The sequence below is a fragment of the Zea mays genome, chromosome 9 (assembly GCF_902167145.1).
Source record: "Zea mays cultivar B73 chromosome 9, Zm-B73-REFERENCE-NAM-5.0, whole genome shotgun sequence".
In the NCBI taxonomy this organism is placed as follows: Eukaryota; Viridiplantae; Streptophyta; class Magnoliopsida; order Poales; family Poaceae; genus Zea; species Zea mays.
The window spans coordinates 43133937-43153323 of NC_050104.1; the positions used below are offsets into that span (position 1 = coordinate 43133937).

The window sequence follows — 19387 nt, forward strand, 5'->3', positions numbered from 1 at the left end:
GCTAATTATTACCTAATTTGCTAAAAGCAGCTAACATCTACAATATTAGCTAGACCGTTTGTATGTCTCGACTAACTTTAGCAGCTAATCATTAGTTATAGTGCATTCCAACACCCCCTCCCAATAAGATCATCCATGAACAAGAAGTACGAGTGAAAGCAGAAATCCATGACATCACGAACCGTGCAAGCTCCAGCTATTGAGCTTACAGTTCCATCCTGCCGCAAATGAGATGATGTCAATAATTCTATTGCATGACTCTTACCGATCAAATTAACAAGAGTGAACCATTTGCATCTGCCTGAACCACACCTAGTATGACAACCATTCGCACTAAACACAATAATTCTAGTTTATGTCACTGTATAATCTACCAATTTAAAGATTCTAAAACTCATCTAACCAAATCCCCTACAATCATAACCTCTACTAAATCCATCAAATAATGATTCAGATCGATAGATAATCATTTTTCTTACTCAAATCCAATATAAATTATTATTTGGATCAACCCTCTCTCCACCGCTGCCCGGCCTCTCCCTCATGACCCCTCTTACCAACACTCGCGCCGCGGCGTATACACGACGGTGTGCGGCTACTCCATAGTACATAGAGATGGGCATGGCATCACAATATTAGAGGGGGGGGAAAGCATAAACTTCTAACACGTCAGATGAACATACTCGATGTTTTTATTCAGGACGCATAGGAACCTGAATCAAATGCTAGCGGGAGCTTTGCCAGAATTCCGAAAGTGCCGAGTCCAGACCTACAGATTCCACAAACATCTTGGCAGAAGTCAGCAAGTGAGAAGGATAACAAAGCAAGGAATCAAATGTCGCCCTGCTAATTATTATTCTTCCCCATGGTGTACAACAAACTGATAATACGTGAACATACAGCAGGTAAGAGAGGACAACATGCTACAGAAATGTCACTGCCAAACACAACATAACCAGCCCAAGAAAAAAGAGGCAAAATGGGCATGTGTCAATTGCCCGCCGCCCTGGTGGTTCCTCGGCAATGCTGCTCGTGACGACAGAACAGTGGCACTGCACTTGTACGCCAGTCAAGAAACAAAATGCTAATTGTTCAGATAGCCCATAGCCTGATTACAGAGCTATCTTATCTAATGTGGATGATCATCTTGTTGAAGAAATCCTTGTTCTCAGGAAAATACTCCAGCAGCTCATCCTTGGTCACCCACGCGAAGTCATTGCATTTTCCAACATGGTATTTCGTTGTGCCAACCACTTGTGACTTGAAAAAGAAACGCTGTCAAAAGCATAACTGGGTTAAGGATACAGAAAATTCAGAATTGTCAAACGATCAGATCTTCCTAGCATACAAAGACTAAACAGAAAAGCAAAAAGACAGTGCTGACAGCTGACAGGTGACAAGCAATGAAGAAACCACGGCATGACGGCAAGGATGTGTGGACAAATTTCCTTACAACATGCAACGAACTAAAATGTATTGCAAAGAGCTTTCATCAATTGGTCAAATGAATTAGGCACCTTGAATGATGAAACACTTGAATCTGTTTGTTCAACTGCCATATGAGCCATTGGAGCATTGCCAACAAAGTATGTATGGTCAAGTCCCCCAAGAACAGATTTTAATGCAGCCTCTGCACACTGAAACAGAATCCAGTATATAAGAAACCAGATAACATCTAATCAGTTGTGCATTTAACGTGTGATGTAAGCAAAAAAAACTGAAAGCAAATTACATCATGAATTAATTGATAATTTTTCGTTTGTAAAATTGCATAACAGCATACCAGTCGCATAGTTTCTTCATTTTCGTATACTTTTTCTGGAAAATGCCATACAGGCTTTCCATCAGGAGCCCCATAAGCATTGCCATACAGCAGGAGATAAAGTTTATTATCAAGAGCTCGTTGTAAAGACCTACAGAAAACAATGGTTTAGTAGGGGCTTGGACAGTGCAGTACTTAAAGGCTGAGAAATACCATGGAGCTAATTCATAAATATATATTCAACTTTCAGCAGAAATGTATGGTGCCACACTTGTGAATTGGAAAAAAAAAAGATCCTAATCATGTTGAGTATAAATTTGCCCATAACAAATGCCTATTGCAGTCATCTTTGAGCAGACAAAGAGAATAGCATCAATGATTGTTATAGCTATGAACCGATCCAATGACACTTCTATTTTGGCTTCTCACAAGAGCAGAAACATTATAACGATCATGAATATCCTGTTGTGATCTGCATTGCTTGCCCTCAAAGCAAAAGTAACTTAAGTGGGTGATGGGCAGTCCACTCTTTTTTGGTATCTTCTTCTCCAATGTGTCGGTCTGTCCGCCCTCTCCCCCGGGATGGAAGATATCAATTTTGAAGCTTGGTGGAGTAGATCGGCTGAGGTTACTCCTAAAAACCTCAGAGATGGCCTTAACTCCTTGGTGATCCTTGGGGCTTGGACTATCTGGAGACACCGCAATGACTGTGTTTTCAATGGTGCTCAGCCTTCTATAGCTGGATTGCTTACCTCAGCCAGTGATGAGTTCAATATGTGGTGTTTTGCGAGGGCCAAAGGCTTGACCCGTCTTTCGGACCTAGCTTTTGTGTTCAACCCCGGTTAGAAGGTGGTTATTACTAGTGTTGTTTGTGTGTGTTTGTGTGAGTGGTGTTTAGGTCATTGTAATTATCATCCTTCTTTTAATGAAATGATACGCAGCTCTCCTGCGTGTTCGAGAAAAAAAAAATCCCCTCCTATCCCCTTGCAACCGAACATGCCCGTAAGAGGTAGAACAGGGAAGCACCAATGAATTGTTAGAGAACAGGAGAAATACATAGCTTTCAGGGATACAAACTCCCTCCACAATCAACATTCCATAGTATTGGATAAATCCAAGAAATTCTACCACAAATCGAAAGAAAAAGGAAGACCCCTATGATTATTTCATGACCAAATTGCAAAACATATTTAATAATGTTTTGGGTGTTATGGTTGCCTAGCAAATGGTAGCAATATTTTAATTAGGGACATTGCACAAAGAAATGCAATTTCATGGCACAATTGCATTTGCAGTACAGTTAGTTATCATAGTTAATAGAGACATGCAGAACGCCTGAGTGTATGAATACAAACTAGCCTTAAGACATGACAGTCTCTGCTTGGAAGAACCATATAGAAACTAATAAGACATGGAGGTGCAAAACTTACTTCCGGTCATTTGTTTTGTCAGCCTCGGTAATTCTTGGAGCAGGCACATAATCAATATGATAATCACCCTTACCCCTACAGAAAGAAAAGAATTAGGATATTTTTCACACCCAAAAAAAAGAGTGAGTCAAAAGGATAATAATGAGAAGGCCATAGTAAAACTCCCATGTATTGGTGCCAGATAGGAGCCATAGCTTATAATAAACAAGTAGTGACCTGAGTCACGTAATGAAGACATGTCAAGTTTATTTACCACTTCATTTTTTAACCAAGTTCCAATGTAGTCTGTTCTGCGTTTAAGTATAGAGCTCAAGAATGTCACATCATCTATCATGAGCCCATTCGCAATTTCTCTAAGTGCGACCCAACATGGGTACCTTTTTACATTTCGTTTTGGTCCTATTTTAGTAGAGTAGAACCGTTCCTCTGCCACTACCAATAATGTCGTGGTATTAGGGCTGCCCCAATATCACTTTCAGGATCATAGGAAAAATTATCATGTTTCTAATACACATACACAAAATTCAACATCATTTTTCCACAATTTCTAAATTCAAATTAAAACATAACATAAGGTCTAAATGCATAATAAGCTAATTCAAACATAAACATAGGGCTCGAACACAGAGCACCACACGCTCCCATTTCCACTGCCACTCCCTCCATTCTAGATGCTAGGGAATTTGAAAATACATTTGCATTTATTGACAATTGCCAAAACACTCGTAAGATAGTTGCATAATTTATGTACTACTCCCTCCGCTCAAAATTGTAGGCTGTTCTGGCTTTTCTAGTCTTTTCTAGGTGCATAGCTTTGTGCCTACATATACATTATGTCTAGATATATAAAGTAAAAGCCATGTATCTGAATAAAAGGCTATATACCTAAAAAAAGTCAAAATGGCTTACTATTTGGAAATGAGGAAGTAGTTATCACCGCCTGTCTTTTTTTCTAAATACTAATCAAGATCCTATGATAATGCACCACAAAAACACTCTTTTTCTCTCTTCTGGCAATTTTAGAAGGATTATTTTAAGGCTCTTGGGTTAATGCACCACAAAAATGCACTCATCCCATCCCATTTTGAAATTGAAAATGTTACCATACCTTCACAGCAAAATCAGAACAACCAGAAATGAGAGAGTGGGGGCGGTAATTTAGGAAAAATAAGTTTATGACACATGAGACACAAGTAAGGGAGAGGGATATCACCTCGCGTCGGCCTTGCCGAGGACCTCCTCGGGGTATTGCCGTCTGTACTGCTGCCTCCACCGAAATCTAAACAGAGAAACGAACCAAAGTCACGCAAAACCAAATAAGCATAAAGAAGCAAGATCATATAAGAGAGCGAACTGGATGGGCGGATCCTCCATACGAGAATTCTTGGAAAGCGTAGACAACGGGGTGGATCTTGGGGATGACAACGGGGAGGCGCTCGAAAAGCACCGACGCCACCAGCTTTCCGTCGGCCGTTTCCTTAGATGAAGCCAGCACAGAGGAGCTGAAGCCGCGCGGTTCTCGGAGCGACCGGCGAAGAAGGCTCACCGTCGCCGGCAATCGGGACAACATGGTGTGGGCGGTGGTCGGGTTCAGGTGGTGCCGCGCCGCAACGGTGTGGGGAGGGAACTGAGAAGATGGCGAAGGAAGAACCGAAGAACCCTCTGCCTAAACTGTAGCCTCGTGGGCCTTGTCCCTACGGGCCGCAAGCCCCCAGAAATGAGCTTCCACTCCTTCAGGAATCTGGGCTGTTTATTTGGGGCGCAGAAATTTCACCAGATTTACACACGTAGGGCTAGTTTGGGAATTTCATTTTTCCAAATAATTTCCATTTTCCTAATGCTCCGTTTAGATCATTAGAATTGAATTATATTCTAATAATAATAATTTAGACATATACCAATTAATTTAATTCGGTTTTATGTAAAATATTTTTGTATGTCATTATTAGCAAGATGTCGGAGATATTTATGTGCTACATTTTCATTATAGAAGAGTGAGTCTAAGAGTGTTCTATAAGCTACTAGATAAGTGCCCGTGCGTTGCGACAGTGTATAAATTATTTAATAAATGTTAGTGCACAACAATTACATGAAAACGAACAACATATATATCAACCCCAATATCTGACATATGAGGAGTGAACATGCCAGTCAGTAATAGCAAGTGATTGTTCCCGAGAAGTCGTGAAAGGTGAGATTAGGAAGAAGGGATATTGGGGAAGTAATCTTCTATTTCTTAATTGCCAAATGTTCCAATACAAGAGATAAATAGGCATTATGCCTTCTAACAAACATAGATGGAAAATCTCCTCAAATTGAGACAGTGGTTTCTGGCTGCGATCACTCGGTCTCCATCGATGATTTGTTGCAACTCAATGTTCAGCACCTTGAGACAGTGGTTTCTGGCTGCGGTGACTCAGTCTCCATCGATGATTTATTGCAACTCAATGTTCAGCACCAGATTAAATTGACTTTCGCTAACATCGTTCCTATAAATTAGACACAAATAAGCTTCGTGCTATAACAAAACAGAGAAAATAGAAGTGGCCAAATCAAAAGAAGAGAGAGTATAACCATTCAGTTTAGAATCACATGAAATTATCTCATACAAGGGAATCCTGGTCAAGGTTTTGCTCTTTCTCACACAACATTGAATTATCTCAAACTCATAGCAGGGTACTTTATTCACCTCATAACCATTAGCGTAATTTTTTGGTTCTCGCAACAAATCTTGACTTCATTATCTATTTATAACAGAGAGATGTACATAGCCACCAAGTCATGCGACCCTAAACCCAGATCGAAGCTACTCTACTCGTTACTGGAAATCCAGAAGCTACCAACAATGTATTTGTCTCGGGATGAGGCAAAAATGCCATGCCACATCGGGGTCATATACAGATAAGATGTAGTTAGTGTTCATCCAAAAAAATAGGGGAACACACACCTTGTCGGGTACCGTAATTAGGGGTACCCACAGCACTCCTAAACACGGTTGGTAACCACCATCAGCACAAGCTGCAGAGACTGATGGGCACGATTCAGGTCAAGGCTTCGTCTACTCAAGGGACGCGATCTCACCTCGCCCGAGCCCAGCCTCGGGCGGGAACAGTAGTCCCAGGCGAATTCACGCCTCGCCCGAAGCCCAGCTCGGGCAGGCTTCGTTGTGAAGCAACCTTGGCCAACTCGCCTTCACCAACCGACCGTATCGTAGGCGCATTCAATGCGAGGAGCGCCTGACACCTTATCCTGACACACGTGCCTCAGTCGGCAAGGTCGAAGTGACCGCAGTCACTTCGCCCTTCCACTGACCGACCTGACAGGAAAACAGCACCGCTCGCCCCTCTCCGACTGTTGTGCCACCCACCAGGGTGAGGCTGACAACAGCTAAGTCTAGCCTCAGGCGCAACAGGAAGCTCCGCCTCGCCCGACCTTGGGCCTCGGCCTCAGGAGGAGGTCTCCGCCTCGCCCAACCCCAGGGCTCGGCCTCACCCTTGGCCTCGGAAGGTGGTCTCCGCCTCGCCCGACCCCAGGGCTCGGCCTCGACCTTGACCTCGGGAGAAATCGCGTCCTCGCCCGACCTCGGCCTCAGGAGGAGCCTCCGCCTCGCCCGACCTTGGGCTCGAACCGACCGCGCCACAGGGGATACATCATTACCCTACCCCTAGCTAGCTCAGGCTACGGGGGAACAAGACCGGCGTCCCATCCAGGCTCGCCCCGGTAAGAAGTAATGATGGCTCCCCGCGTGCGTCCATGACGACGGCGGTTCTCAGCCCCCTACGGAAGCAAGGAGACGTCAGCAAGGTCCCAGCAGCCCCAATAGCTGTGCTTCTACAGGGCTCCAGCGCTCCTCCGACGGCCACGACACCGCGTACACAGGGCTCTAGCACCTCTCCGACAGCCACGTTGGCATGTACACAGGGCTCTGGCACCTCTCTGCCGGACACGTTAGCGCATAGCTACACCCCCATTGTACACCTGGACCCTCTCCTTGCATCTATAAAGGAAGGTCTAGGGCCCTCATGCGGGAGAGGGTGGTGGCGCGGGAGGACGGGCTGATGAACAGGCTCGCTCTCTCTCCCTCGCGAACGCTTGTAACCCCTACTGCAAGCGCATCCCCCTGGCGCAGGATAACACGAGCCGAGTTCTTCCCCCCTTGTGTTCCATCTCGCGCCAACCCATCTGGTCTGGGACACGCAACGACAATTTTACTCGTCGGTCCAGGGACCCCCCGGGGTCGAAACGCCGACAGTTGGCGCGCCAGGTAGGGGCCTGCTGCGTGTTGACGAACAACTTCCCGGTGAGCTCCAGATGGGTAGTCTCCAGCAACCTCTTCAGCCCGGGACGCTGCTCCGTTTTGGGAGTCTCGAGTTCATGTCCCTTGACGGCAGCTACGACATGGTACTCCTTCCCCCGCAGCGCGACAGCGGCAACGACGACCATCAGCCCGCCCGGCGGCGGCGGACTCGACGACGTCTTCCCCCCATGGCGGAAGAGCAGCATCTGGGTCTGTCTCGCCACCTTCCTCGCCGCAGGAGGAGGAGGCGGGGCAATCGAGGCCAGGCAGGAGGCGACATCTCGTCGCCTGTCGAGCGAGTCGACGACGCCGGCACCCCAGCGGGGGACATGTCGGGCGTTGACCTCGCGCCTGAGACAATGGCGAGTGTCGTTTCCCCGCAACGTGCCAACCCCAAGCGGACAGATGACGCCAGTACTCTCGCGGAGGACTTGCTGGGCGTTAGCCTCGTACCTGAGATAACGGTGCAGTCCGTCCTCGACGCGACTTCGTCACCGTCCATCGATCGAGAGGTACCATCCGTTTTCCACCCTGTGCCTTTTAGATTCAGCTTCGATCCACCAAGCGACCCCGCTTCGGTGAGCGCTTTCATAAAGGCATATCCTAACCTTCCGGGGTACCATATGTGGTCAACCTGGGACCGACTGACGGCCGTCTTGACCTACGGGCCCCCGGGTTCCGAGGAAGAAGACGAGCCCGACTCTGCCTCCCGAAGGCAAGGGTGCCCCCCGGAGCATCGCGCAACGACTTCCCGATTCATGCGGGAAGCCTCGGTCCACACCGGGCGCACGCGGGACGCGACGCCTGCAGCCCCGGGTCGCCTCAGTAACGAGCACCACCGCCGCCACCGTCGAGCCCGCCTCGACGAGAAGGTGTGCCGAGGCTACCACCCCAGGCATGGGGGACGCTACGACAGCGAGGAGGATCAGAGCCCCTCGCCCGAACCACCAGGTCCGCAAGCCTTCAGTCGGGCCATACGACGGGCGCCGTTCCCGACCCGGTTTCGAGCCCCGACTACCATCACTAAGTACTCGGGGGAAACGAGGCCGGAACTGTGGCTTGCGGACTACCGGCTGGCCTGTCAGCTAGGTGGAACGGACGATGACAACCTCATCATCCACAACCTCCCCCTGTTCCTCTCCGACGCCGCCCGTGCCTGGCTGGAGCATCTGCCTACTGCGCAGATCTCCAACTGGGACGACCTGGTCAAAGCCTTCGCTGGAAACTTCCAGGGCACATACGTGTGCACTGGGAACTCTTGGGATCTCCGAAGCTGCCGCCAGCATCCAGGGGAATCCCTGCAAGACTACATCCTGCGGTTTTCGATGCAGCGCACCGAGCTGCCCAACATCACCGACTCGGATGTCATCGGGGCGTTCCTCGCCGGCACCACTTGTCGCGACCTGGTGAGCAAACTGGGTCGCAAGACTCCCACCAAGGCGAGCGAGTTGATGGACATCGCCACCAAGTTCGCCTCTGGTCAGGAGGCGGTCGAGGCCATCTTCCGGAAGGACAAGCAGCCTCAGGGACGCCAGTAGGAAGACATCCCCGAGGCGTCCGCCCAGCGCGGCACGAAGAAGAAGGCCAAGAAGAATTCGCAAGCAAAGCGCGACGCCGCCGACGCAGATCTTGTCACTGCCGCCGAGCACAGGAACCCTCGGAAGCCTCCCGGAGGGGCCAACCTGTTCGACAAGATGCTCAAGGAATCGTGCCCCTATCACTAGGGCCCCGTCAAGCACACCCTTGAGGAATGCGTCATGCTTCGGCACTACTTCCATAAGGCCGGGCCCTCGGTGGAAGGTGGCAAAGGCCAAGACAACGACAAGAAGGAGGGCGACAAGGCAGAGGAGTTCCCCGAGGTCCACGGCTGTTTCATGATCTACGGTGGGCAAGTGGCGAACGCCTCGGCTCGGCACCGTAAGTAGGAGCACAGGGAGGTCTGCTCGGTAAAGGTGGCGGCACGAGTCTACCTAGACTGGTCCGACAAGCCCATCACCTTCGACCAAGGTGACCACCCCGACTGCGTGTCGAGCCCAGGAAAGTACCCGCTCATCGTCGACCCCGTCATCGGCAACGTCAGGCTCACCAAGGTCCTCATGGACGCAAGCAGCAGCCTCAACATCATCTACGTCGAGACCCTCGGGCTCTTGGAAATCGATCTGTCCACGATCCGGGCCTGTACGGCGCCCTTTCACGGGATCATCCCTGGGAAGCGCGTCCAGCCCCTTGGACAACTCGATCTGCCCGTCTGCTTCGGAACTCCCTCCAACTTCCGAAAGGAAACCCTCACATTCGAGGTGGTCGGGTTCCGAGGAACCTACCACACGGTGCTGGGGAGACCATGCTACGCCAAGTTCATGGCCGTCCCCAACTACACCTACCTCAAGCTCAAGATGTCGGGCCCCAACGGGGTCATCACCGTCGGATCCACGTACCGACACGCGTACGAATGCGATGTGGAGTGCGTGGAGTACGATGAGGCCCTCACCGAGTCCGAGGCCCTCATCGCCGACCTGGAGTGCCTCTCCAAGGAGGTGCCAGATGCGAAGCGCCACGCCGGCAACTTCGAGCCAGCAGAGGCGGTTAAGTCCGTCCCTCTCGACCCCAGCAACAACGCCTGCAAGCAAGTCCGGATCGGCTCTGAGCTCGACCCCAAATAGGAAGCAATGCTCGTCGACTTTCTCCGCGCGAACGCCGAGGTGTTTGCGTGGAGTTCCATGGACATGCCCGACATACCGAGGGATGTCGCCGAGCACTCGCTAGATATCCGAGCTGGAGCCCGACCCGTGAAGCAGCCTCTGCACCGTTTCGACGAAGAAAAGTGCAGAGCCATAGGCGAGGAGATCCACAAGCTGATGGCTGCAGGGTTCATCAAAGAGGTATTCCATCCTGAATGGTTAGCCAACCCTGTGCTTGTGAAAAAGAAAGGTGGGAAATGGAGGATGTGCGTAGACTACACTGGTCTAAACAAGGCATGTCCGAAGGTTCCTTACCCTCTGCCTCGCATCGATCAAATTGTGGATTCCACTGCTGGGTGCGAAACCCTGTCATTCCTCGACGCCTACTCAGGGTATCACCAAATCAAGATGAAAGAGTCTGACCAGCTCGCGACTTCTTTCATCACACCTTTTGGCATGTACTGCTATACTACTACGCCATTTGGTTTGAGGAATGCAGGTGCGACATACCAAAGGTGCATGAACCACGTGTTCGGAGAGCACATCGGCCGAACGGTCGAGGCTTACGTCGATGACATCGTAGTCAATACGAGGAAAGCCTCCGACCTTCTCTCTAACCTTGAAACGACATTCAAGTGTCTGAGAGTGAAGGGCGTGAAACTCAATCTCGAGAAGTGTGTCTTCGGAGTCCCCCGAGGCATGCTCCTGGGGTTCATCGTCTTCGAGCGAGGCATCGAGGCCAACCCGGAGAAAATCGCGGCCATCACCAACATGGGGCCTATCAAAGACTTGAAAGGAGTATAAAGGGTCATGGGATGCCTTGCGGCTCTGAGCCGCTTCATCTCGCGCCTCGATGAAAAAGGCCTACTCTTGTACCGCCTCTTAAGGAAGACCGAGCGCTTCACTTGGACCCCCGAGGCCGAGGAAGCCCTCGGAAACTTAAAGGCGCTCCTTTGAAACGCGCCCATCTTGGTGCCCCTCGCTGCGGGAGAAGCCCTCTTGATCTACGTAGCCGCAACCACTCAGGTGGTCAGTGCCGCAATCGTAGTCGAGAGACGAGAAGAAGGGCATGCACTGCTCGTCCAGAGGCCGGTCTACTTCATCAGCGAAGTGCTATCCGAAACCAAGATCCGCTACCCGCAAATTCAGAAGCTACTGTACGCAGTAATTCTGACGCGGCGAAAGTTGTGACACTACTTTGAGCCTCATCCGGTGACTGTGGTGTCATCCTTCCCCCTGGGGGAGATCATCCAGTGCCGAGAGGCCTCGGGTAGGATAGCAAAGTGGGCGGTGGAGATCATGGGCGAGACAATCTTGTTCGCTCCTCGGAAGGCCATCAAGTCCCAAGTCTTGGCGGACTTCGTGGCTGAATGGGTCGACACCTAGCTACCAACAGCTCTGATCCAACCGGAACTCTGGACCATGTACTTCGATGGGTCGCTGATGAAAACAGGAGCAGGTGCGGGCCTGCTCTTCATCTCACCCCTCGGGAAGCACCTCCGCTACGTGTTGCACCTCCATTTCCCGGCGTCAAACAACGTGGCCGAGTACGAGGCTCTGGTTAACGGGTTGCGCATCACCATCGAGCTAGGGGTTTGGCACCTCGAAGCTCGCGGCGACTCGCAGCTTGTCATTGACCAAGTCATGAAGAACTCTCACTGCCGTGACCGGAAGATGGAGGCCTACTGCGACGAGGTTCGGCGCCTGGAAGACAAGTTCTACAGGCTCGAGCTCAACCACGTCGCTCAACGGTACAACGAGACTACGGATGAGCTGGCTAAAATAGCCTCGGGGCGGACAATGGTTCCCCCGGACGTCTTCTCCAGAGACATACATCAACCCTCCGTCAAGACCGACGACACGCCCGAGCCCGAGGAATCCTCGGCCCAGCCCGAGGAGGCCTCGGCCCACCCCGAGGAGGCCTTGGCCCACCCCGAGGTATCCTCGGCCGCCGAGGGTGAGGCACTGCGTGTCGAGGGAGAGCGGAATGGGGTCACGCCTAATCGAAACTGGCAGACCCCGTACCTGCAATATCTCCATCGAGGAGAGCTACCCCTCGACAAGGCCGAAGCTCGGCAGCTGGCACGGCGTGCCAAGTCGTTCGTCTTATTGGGAGATGAAAAGGAGCTCTACCACCGCAGCCCCTCAGGCATTCTCCAACGGTGCATATCCGTCGCCGAAGGACAGGAGCTATTGCAAGAGATACACTCGGGGGCTTGCGGTCACCATGCAGCACCTCGAGCCCTTGTTGGGAACGCCTTCCGACAAGGCTTCTACTGGCCGACCGCGGTGGCCGACGCCACTAGGATTGTACGCTCCTGCCAGGGGTGTCAATTCTACGCAAGACAGACGCACCTGCCCGCTCAGGCCCTGCAGACGATACCCATCACCTGGCCGTTTGCTGTGTGGGGTCTAGACCTTGTCGGTCCCTTGCGGAAGGCACCTGGGGGCTTCTCGCACTTGCTGGTCGCCATCGACAAATTCTCCAAGTGGATCGAGGTCCGACCCCTAACCAGCATCCAGTCCGAGCAGGCGGTGGCGTTCTTCACAAACATCATCCATCGCTTTGGGGTCCCGAACTCCATCATCACCGACAATGGCACCCAGTTCACTGGGAAGAAGTTCCTGGACTTCTGCGAGGACCACCACATCCGTGTAGACTGGGCCGCCGTGGCTCACCCCATGACGAATGGGCAGGTGGAGCGTGCCAACGGTATGCTTCTGCAGGGACTTAAACCGAGGACCTACAACGACCTCAACAAGTTCGGCAAGCGATGGATGAAGGAACTACCCTTGGTGGTCTGGAGTCTGAGGACGACGCCAAGCCGAGCCACGGGTTCCTCATCGTTCTTTCTAGTCTATGGGGCCGAGGCTATCTTGCCCACATACTTGGAATACGGTTCCCCAAGGACAAAGGCGTACGACGACCAAAGCAACCAGACCAGCTGAGAAGACTCGCTAGACCAGCTGGAAGAGGCTTAGGACATGGCCTTACTACACTCGGCGCGGTATCAACAGTCTCTGCGACGCTATCACGCCCAAGGGGTTCGGCTCCGAGACTTCCAGGTGGGAGACTTGGTACTTCAGCTGCGGTAGGACGCCCGAGGGCGCCACAAGCTTACTCCTCCCTGGGAAGGGACATTCATCATCGCCAAGATTTTGAAGCCTGGAACATACAAGCTGGCCAATGATCAAGGCAAGGTCTACAGCAACGCTTGGAACATCCGACAGCTACGTCGCTTTTACCCTTAAGATGTTTTCAAGTCGTTCATATACCTCGTTTTCTATACATACACAAATAAAGCCTAACCGTCAAGGAAGGGTCAGCCTTGCCTCGGCAAAGCCCGACCCTCCTCGGGGGCTAGAAGGGGGGAACCCCCTCTGCGTCAAAATTTTCCTCGGAAAAAATCTTTCTGCCAGAACATCTTTTCACGCTTTTCGACTGCTTCGATAGCGGGGTCCTGAAAACGACGGAGTACATGTAAGCGGCAAGGCCGACCGAGCCGAGGGATTCCTACGCCTCCGGGATACGGATACCTCACTCATCACCTTCCGCGATAAGTAACTCACGCTCGGATAAACGATTCTGCTGCCGAACAAGTCTTAACGCTCGAAAACTTTTCTGCCAGAATGATTTTCGTGCCTTGTCGACTATATTGATAACAGAATCCTATGAATGAGTAAGAGTGCACGTAAGCGGCGAGGCCGACCGAGCCAAGGGACTCCTACGCCTCCGAGATACGGATACCTCACTCATCACCTTCCGCGAAAAGTAACTCTCGCTCGGATAAACGATTCTGCTACCGACGAACAAGTCCTGATACTCGAAACAAGAGGAAAGGAAACACAACTTTATAACACGACAATAATATGTTTAGGCCTCGGCGGCCGCAAAAAAACATACGCATACTACAGACAAACTGTTCCTACAGGTTCAGACATCGATAGAGGGAGCAGCAGCACCCTCGGCGTCGTTCCCACCTTCGGCGGAATCTGGCCCGGCCTCGGACGGCGACACGGGCGGAAGGATCTCCACCTCGAAGGAGGACGCCAGCACCGCGCTCGGGCCATCGTAGCCAGGGTCTCCGCAAGGGTCCCGACCCGAGCAGACACCTCGACCGGCCGCTCTGTAGCCTCAGCCAGCTGTCCCCCGAGGACATCAGCCCGGCTCACGGCCTCGGCAGCGTGACTCCGGGGTTGGTCCCGCTAGCGGACGACCTGGCCAAGCTCCAGCCGCCGCTACTGCACCTCCTCGGCCTGGGAAGCCACCAGCTCCAGCCGCCGCTACGAAGCCTCTTTTTGAGCCGACTCTGCCTCTGTCCACGCCGACACCGCTGCCTCCGGCTCCAGCTCATCGCAGAGCGGCCGAAGGTTCTAGAACTGAGCAAGGGAAGCCCTGAGTGGCAAGGCCGACCGAGCCGAGGGACTCCTACGCCTCCGGGATACAGATGCTTCACTCGTCACCTTCCGCACAGGGCAACTCACACTCCGGGATACGGATATTATTTTACTTTTTGAGATGTGTCATCTCACTCTTACATTATTCAATGCAGGTACTTGATTCATGTTGGGAATGAGGGAAGTAGCAGCACGTCCACCTTCACTCTCATAATAATGCTGCCTAGTCGCAGCAATGATTTAATTAGAAACTTCTTGTCAAAGGTTGTTTATTTTTAACTAGTCGTGCGCACTGGTTAATTCAGTTCATGACGTTATGGTTATCTTCCCATTGCTAGCAGATTATTAATGTATAATATGTTTTCTTATCATGATATCTATTTATACTTTGTTGCTTCCTCGTTTATGCAATTTTCAATGGAGAAGCTATTGAAATTTTATACCAGATTATTAGAAGTGTAGTTTTAGTAGCACCTCGGGTGTTTGTGGACCTTGGGGTGTTACAACGAGCAAGAACGAAGGCCACAACAGAGAGAGCTTCATCAGGAAAGCCCAAGTTATAACGATATATGGTATGACAATTTCAATCATGGTAACTTTACTTTTGATGATGCTTCCTATAACGCACCGAATTTGAGAGTTAAAATTTTCTTTCTCCAGCACTCACCAAATTCGGGCGTTACCTTTCCTTTTTCTTTTTCTTCTCACTATGCCTTGCCCTTTCTCAAAATTCTAGCGAGAGTTAACTCGATACTATGTATAAGTAAACCCTGGGAGTAATCCTTTTGGTTGTTGCATCATGCTGGATCATGCATCTATTTTTTTTTGTGGTTGAGTGAATTTGTGAAGTGTGCATTTGGGTGAGGAATTAGAGCAAAAAGGAAAATAGAAAAAAACCCCAAGCCCTTCTCCCCCCTTTTCCTTCTGGCGACCCACCTAGCTGTGTCCCCTCCCCCTCGGCCTAGCCTGGCGCGCGGCCCAGCCACGGCCTGCTTCCCCCCTCTCCCCTTTCCCCCGCGCCTTGGGCCGGCTCGGCGGCGCACGCCCGCGGCCTGCCTCTCCCCCTCTCTTGGGCCGGCACCCCGCGGCCCAGCTCGGCGCCCCCTTCCCTGCTTTGGGCCCGCTCGGCGCGCCCGACCCTCGTAGCCACCTTCCGGCCGGCTTGTGCGCGCAGACGGTTTATCCGCCGCCGCCACTGCCCGGTGGGCCCGCGCGCGCCCACCTCCGCTTAGCCCGGCGCCCCTGCTCCCTTCTCCCTCCCACGTCGCTCATCACCCCTCTCTCTCCTCCACAACACCCTCAGCCGCCCGAAGCTGTTCCTGCGCCTCGGAGCCGCCCGCCCGCGTCGTCTTCGTCCCCGCGGTGAGCTCGCCTCCCTCTCCCTCCTCCTCGTCCCCCTCCTCCCCGTGCTCGCGGCGCGGCGCGCGGTGCGTGGCTGGCCCAGCCGCGGCCTGCTCGCCCGGTGCGGCGCGTGTCCTGCCTGCCCGCGGCCTGCGCGGCGCGTCCCCAGCCCACGTTCCGTGGCCCCGGTGCCCGGCGCGGCCCCCGGCGCGCAGCCTGCCCGCCCGCGGCATGCGAGGCACATCCATGGCACATGTTGGGAATGAGGGAAGTAGCAACACGTCCACCTTCACTCTCATAATAATGCTGCCTAGTCGCAACAATGATTTAATTAGAAACTTCTTGTCAAAATTTGTTTATTTTTAAATAGTCGTGCACACTGGTTAATTCAATTCATGTCGTTATGGTTATCTTCCCATTGCTAGCAGATTATTAATGTCTAGTATGTTTTCTTATCATGATATCTGTTTATACTTTGTTGCTTCCTCGTTTATGCAATTTTCAATGGAGATGCTATTGAAATTTTATACCAGATTATTAGAAGTGTAGTTTTAGTAGCACCTCGGGGTGTTTGTGGACCTTGGGGTGTTACAACGAGCAAGAACGAAGGCCACAACAGAGAGAGCTTCGTCAGGAAAGCCCAAGTTATAACGATATATGGTATGACGATTTCAATCATGGTAACGTTACTTTTGATGATGCTTCCTATAACACACCGAATTTCAGAGTTAAAATTTTCTTTCTCCAGCACTCACCAAATTCGGACGTTACCTTTCCTTTTTCTTTTTCTTCTCACTATGCCTTGCCCTTTCTCAAAATTCTAGCGAGAGTTAACTCGATACTGTGTATAAGTAAACCCTGGGAGCAATCCTTTTGGTTGTTGCATCATGCCGGATCATGCATCTATTTTTGTTTGTGGTTGAGTGAATTTGTGAAGTGTGCATTTGGGTGAGGAATTAGAGCAAAAAGGAAAATAGAAAAAAAAAACCCCAAGCCCTTCTCCCCCCTTTTCCTTCTGGCGACCCACCTAGCCGCGTCCCCTCCCCCTCAGCCCAGCCTCGTGCGCGGCCCAGCCGCGGCCTACTTCCCCCTCTCTCCCCTTTCCCCCACGCCTTGGGCTGGCTCGGCGGAGCACGCCCGCGGCCTGCCTCTCCCCCTCTCTTGGGCCGGCGCCCCGCGGCCCAGCTCGGCACCCCCCTTCCCTGCTTTGGCCCGCTCAGTGGCCCAGCTCGGCGCGCCCGACCCCGCAGCCGCCATCCGGCCGGCATGTGCACACAGACGGTTTATCCGCCGCCGCCACTGCCCGGTGGGCCCGCGCGCGCCCACCTCCGCTTAGCCCAGCGCCCCTGCTCCCTTCTCCCTCCCACGTCGCTCAGCACCCCTCTCTGTCCTCCACAACACCCTCAGCCGCCCCGAAGCTGTTCCTGCACCTCGGAGCCGCCCTCTCGTGTCGTCTTTGTCCCCGCGGTGAGCTCGCCTCCCTCTCCCTCCTCCCCGTGCTCGCGGCGCGGCGCGCGGTGCGTGGCCGGCCCAGCCGTGGCCTGCTCGCCCGGCGTGGCGCGCGTCCTGCCCGCTCGCGGCCTGCGCGGCGCGTCCCCGGCCCATGGTGCGTGGCCCCGGTGCCCGGCGCGGCCCCCGGCGCGTGGCCTGCCCACCCACGGCCTGCGAGGCACAGCCATGGCGGCCCGGCGTGCCGTGCGTGCGGTTTGGCCCCCGCGTGGCGCGTAGCGTTCGGTGCGGCTTGGCCCGCGTGCCTGTGGCGCTCGGCTGGCGTGACCCGGGGTCTAGAGCTCGGCCGGCGTGGCCCGCGGCCAGGCTGCTTGTGGAGCGCTGCCTTGCGCGTGCTCAGTGCCCGGCACGGTGCGTAGTGCCCCGACGCGCGTGTGACGAGTCCGTCTACCCCCTAGATGCCCCTGTCTAACCCCCCCCCCCCCCCGTGCACATCGTGCGCGTTGAGCGTGCTGTTTATTTCACGTATTTAAACTCCACTTAGAATCGTTCACATTTATTATCTCACGTAGTTAAACGACGACTTTATTAGTGTCGGCCAATCAGAAACCAAGTGTAACTCTATTAGTGCATGTGGTTAATACCTATTAGTATGGCTAGGTGGAATTACATGTTATAATGATTAATCGCAAAGCCTGCATGTAATATTTCTCGACTATAGCTTTAGCCGTTGCGATTCCTTTTTTCTCTTTCTCGTAATTACGAATGCAAACCATATGTCATGTGCATGTTCAATTGATCTGCTCTCTTGTATGGTGTAATGATTCTTTCCTAATTCAAGGATATGGATGTATGTTTGCACTCGCATAGATAACGGTCTGGTTGCGGAGTCCGAAGAGATCACGAGAGAAGACCCTTAGCAGCAGCTGGTTGGTGAAGGCAAGTGTCCCTTGACCTATCCATGTCCTATACATTTTATAATTCACTTTCCACATTTACACAATTTATACCTAAGGATTGACTAGCTTTTTTTATCATGTCCTTACTTACCTATTTGGGTTGGGTTATTTTGGTTTAGCTTTATGCTAGTGCTTCACATTAATCAATGAACATGATGAGATTATCTATGATACGCTATTTTCCCTTTTTATTATGATGATATACTTGTGACATTTAAGGGGACTCGAGCGGTTTCTCGAGTGCCTCTCCATAAGGACCTGTTCGTTGGATGACCGCCCGGGAAAACAGTGCAACCATGAGGGTGGAATGGGACGCCCTTAGCTTAATAATTAGAGAAACTGGGGTGTAGTTCGCTTTGCCGTCGTGCCGTTAATGGGGCTCGGTGTATGCGGCTCGCTCTGCCAAGTTTGGTTTGCCCCTTAGGGAGGAGTGCGGTACATTTAGGAAACCTAACGGGAGGCTACAACCTCGGGGAATCTTTGTAAAGGCTACGTAGTGATACCCTGCCAAGCCACCTAGGTAGTGGTCAATGGGGAGTAGCTCTCTCCGGGCAGAAAGGGAATCACGACTTGTGGGTAAAGTGTGCAACCTTTGCAGAGTGTTATGAAAACTGATATATCAGCGGTGCTCACATTTATGAGTGGCCAAGGGAGCTCCATTGATTAGAGATACTTGATCAGAGATGGTTGGTCTATAGTTGGTGACGAGGATGATGGTTTTGTTTATGACTATGGTAATGGTAAGTGGTATTCTTTCCGTTTGGAAAGGGTACTTTTGGGTTAACAACTGGGGTTAATGCTAAAATCTGGCTCTCTACTAGTAATAATAACCTGACCAACTAAAAGCAACTACTTGACTTAACCCCACATAAAGCTAGTCCACTACAGCCAAACAGGACAATTGCTGAGTATGTTGATGTGTACTCACCCTTGCTTTACACACCAAACCCCCCAGGTTGTCCACGTTGCAACCACTGCTCAGGAGAAGATGAAGCCGTGGAGGAAGACTTCCAGGAGTTCCAAGAGTACGACGAGTTTTAGGCGTGGGTTAGCGGCAACCCCCAGTCGGCTGC

General features: G+C 51.9%; 1 protein-coding gene across 1 annotated transcript; it reads right to left on the reverse strand.

Moving 5' to 3' along the window:
* Window positions 1-838: 838 nt before the first annotated feature.
* On the reverse strand, window positions 839-4810 carry LOC100279464 (uncharacterized). The gene is made up of 6 exons (NM_001367372.1): window positions 4569-4810; window positions 4406-4471; window positions 3193-3267; window positions 1784-1913; window positions 1518-1637; window positions 839-1275 (listed from the first exon to the last, which is right to left on the reverse strand). Exons 1-6 carry the CDS (start codon window positions 4760-4762, stop codon window positions 1126-1128), a joined length of 735 nt encoding a protein of 244 aa, NP_001354301.1. The 5' UTR covers window positions 4763-4810; the 3' UTR covers window positions 839-1125.
* Window positions 4811-19387: the final 14577 nt, after the last annotated feature.